At 49.5% G+C, this 3,524-nt stretch overlaps 1 protein-coding gene across 1 annotated transcript; it reads right to left on the bottom strand.

Annotated features, from left to right (window-relative positions):
* Positions 1 to 461: 461 nt before the first annotated feature.
* On the bottom strand, positions 462 to 3,056 carry LOC112161447 (homeobox protein Hox-D4b). Its single transcript, XM_024296545.2, has 2 exons — positions 1,333 to 3,056; positions 462 to 896 (listed from the first exon to the last, which is right to left on the bottom strand). Exons 1-2 carry the CDS (start codon positions 1,760 to 1,762, stop codon positions 589 to 591), a joined length of 738 nt encoding a protein of 245 aa, XP_024152313.1. The 5' UTR covers positions 1,763 to 3,056; the 3' UTR covers positions 462 to 588.
* Between the last annotated feature and the right edge of the window lie 468 nt (positions 3,057 to 3,524).

Here is a 3,524-nt window from a genome sequence, read left to right on the forward strand (position 1 = left end):
ATTTTAGGAAGATAATTTGATAAAACCCTGTGACCCTGAGAAAATTAGCTGAATGTACAGGCAGTGCTGTGCGTAATTAACCTCTACTCTTTTATAGAATTTATTTGTTGTAAAGCAAAATTCAAAAGGGAAAAAAAAGCTGCACAATATGGCTACTTTCCTATTTAATAAAAAGCTATAACAGCATTCATAGAATATTTTGCAGGTCGGAAAAATTGAGATTCTGTTGCTATTTTGACCCCCAAACGCCAGTTTGTAAAGCATTTTGGTAACGTGCACGTTCATAAATAGGCTACGGCTAAATCAACCCTTGACTACACTAAAACCCTGCATTCTGTTTACCCTGTAGAAACAAAACCCTGTTTAGTCCAGAAGACAGCGCTGCAGAGCGCGGCGCGCGCCGGCGTCACCGGCACCGAGCTGTGCGCCACGGCTGCGGCTGTTCGGGTGTGAGACCTGTTCGGAGCGTGGATGCAGGCGCGTCTGTGACCTCTGGAACCGGATTGAGAGCATCGACATGTCTCAAAATAAAAGCAAATTGTTTCAGGACGCGGATCGACCCGCAGCGGCGCGCTCTGGAGGAGGCGCTCACGCGGTGATCACGGCCTTCACGTGCTCGCCGCCGCCGCTGCTGTTGCTGTTGTCCGCCGTTTTCTTGTTTTTGCTCCTTCCTTTCGTGTTAGGTAGCTTGTTGTCCTTCTTCCAGCGCATGCGCCGATTTTGGAACCACACCTTCACCTGCCGTTCGGACAGGCAGAGCGCGTGGGCCACCTCCACGCGGCGGCGGCGCGTGAGGTAGCGGCTGAAGTGGAATTCCTTCTCGAGCTCCAGAACCTGCTGGCGCGTGTACGCCGTCCGCAGGCGCTTAGGCTCCGGACCGACGTGATTAGGATTGACTATAAGAAAAACAAAATAAATAAAGTTCATTATAAAGACTGTAAAGTTACATTTCTGCAGAATTGAGACGTCCTCTTACGCGCCCACACCTCCATCTGTGGTTGTGCTGGATAAGACTCAAGAAGCAATTTATTTCTTTAAAAGCCTTTTGTTTCTACGCATTGTCGCACATAATACACACCATGTTGTGTGTGCGTGCGTGTACGTCTGTGTGTTTGGGCTCGCGCGCACACACAGTGGCAGGGTCATAAAACTTTATGGAAGCTGTAATTCTCGCGGCTCTCTGCAGTGAGCTCGTAAATAACTCCACAACAGAAAAAGAGGGGGGATGCTCGCAAATGGAGCAGAGACAGAAAGAAGGAAAGAACGGAGGAAGAGGTGCGCCTGACAGGTTTAAACAAACAAACAAAAGGCAGAATGAAGGGATGAATTTACCGTGGGCGACGTGCACTTTCTTCATCCACGGGTACACCACAATGGGCGGCTTGTCTTTGCCCTGGCAGGCCGCTTTCCTCTGCACCTGGGCGCTCTTGGCGCACGTCATCCAGGCCTGGCACTGCAGATCGGCGGCGGGGAACGTCTCCTTCTCGGGGGCGCCCGCCTCCCTGTAGCTGGGGTAGGGGGCACCTGGGAGCCGCGGCAGCTCCTCTCCATCCTGCGCGCGGTGCCCCTGCAGAGAGTAGCCGGTTTGTTGTGGTGTGTACGGAGGCGGAGGGGGCTGCATCGGCTGATAGCCCCCTCCGTAATTACCACTGTCCTGCGGGCTGTTGTAATACCCCCCTTGGTCACTAAAATTACTGTAATCTTCTTCACATGGCGGGAACTGCGGCTCTGCGTATTTACAGCTCACCACGTACGACTCCATGATTGATTTATAGAGAGGCTTGTAGGAGAATACTAATTTTTCTTTCTCTCCCCTCTCTCTGTCCCTTTTTCCCCCTCTGGCATCAAGCCATCCTGCGGCTGTCAAATAGACGGACGGTCGTGTGGGTCATGTGACCCTGCGGCCAGCCAATGAGAGGCGGCACGTTGGGTTGTTTATGTCAGATGTAATGGGATAATTTGGAGGACAAAAAAATGTTCATCAGGGAGCTAATGGAGATCTGCTCGCTGGGAAAATGGCCGTAATTGAACGTTTGTGGACGCTGACAAAAAGCTATCAAGAAAACGCAGTAAATCATTAATCTGTCCGCGTGTCTGTCCATCCTCTCATCCCGTCTTTACGCACAGCAGCCCCTGATTTATCACTCCGAGCTGCCTGGACTTCTTTTTTCGACTCCCACAGATGGCGTGAGCTGAAAAATTAATCTGGTCCATATTGAAAAACCGTGGAGCCATATTTGGCCTTGTGGCCGCTCAAAGGATGGACAACAAAAACCGCGGCCGGTCAGCGAGGCCACGCGAGAAACAAAGGGATAAAAGCATGCCAGACAGTGACTAGTAGTTGGCTTTGTTAGGCCGGGGTCAGGCCGGGGGTGTGCCGCTCACCAACTCCACTGGTAAAGAAGAAGGACGAGGTGGATGATGGGAAGGGTAAAAAATGACACCGAGGCGAGCTGAAGCACAGAAAAAAGACTGACAGCGTTTTGCAGAAAAATGAAGCTTAATGATTCTGCGCGTAAAATCGAAATACGGTGAAGGAGATAAATGCGCAGACGCGGAGCCCCCACACGAAGAGGGAGGGCGCACAAAGAGGATGCCTGAGCGAATTTGTGTGCTGATGCGGAGGCGCGCACGACAGGTCCAAAAAGATCCATTCAGATGGATTAAAATAATGGTAGTTAGGGGGTATTTTCTTGGATGAAGCTAAAAAATGATCTAAAAACTTTTGGTTCCTGTTGGACCTGAGGAGTAATGATGGAGGGAAGCAGGAGTTTTAGAGATGATGAAAATATGTATCATTCCATCACAAATAACAACAAATGATTTTCTATTTCTGCTTGAAAAACACCTTTAAACATGATATAAATAGAAAAAAATAGTCAGTTTTGGAGTTTATGCGCTTTATTGAGTTGAAATTTTCTCACTTTTACACCAATATTTAATCAAAGACCTTAGCCCCACAGTCATGACTTGATGATGCTGCAGACCTGAAGCTTTTCTCTTGGTGGCTCCAATGTGATGAGAACCGAGATTCTGACCTCTTTCTCCTCTCTCCTCCTGATGGTTAGTCATCGCCCATAGACTCCCCTAGAACCCAATCTGTGACCGAGGCAGCTCCACACACATTCGGTTCTACAGGGTATGTATGGGCGAAGGATCCCGTCCGTCACGGCCGGCTGCTGATGACTCCTTTTGTTCGGCGCTGCACTCATTTGTCAGAGATTTTATTGACTAAATCAGCTCCTGCAAGCTGCAGCCGTTCAATTGGGGAGGCCTTGTTGCTAAGAAGCAATTACTGCTGCAAAGTCTAACATCCACGTGGATTTGGAGTCGCGGAGGATCTGTGGCACAGACAACATTTCACCTTTTTCTGAGGGTCTGGCTGGATTCCCGCCGAGCATGAGTGTGGCACATTTATTTAAGATGACGAGAGTGGTGTTTCCTCCTCCTCCTCCTTTGATGAGTCAGTGCCAAATTGCAGTTGGTCACGTGCCAGAGCTGCTAGTAAACAAGGAGCCAAATTG

This window comes from Oryzias melastigma, linkage group LG15 (genome assembly GCF_002922805.2).
Source record: "Oryzias melastigma strain HK-1 linkage group LG15, ASM292280v2, whole genome shotgun sequence".
NCBI classification, from domain to species: domain Eukaryota; kingdom Metazoa; phylum Chordata; class Actinopteri; order Beloniformes; family Adrianichthyidae; genus Oryzias; species Oryzias melastigma.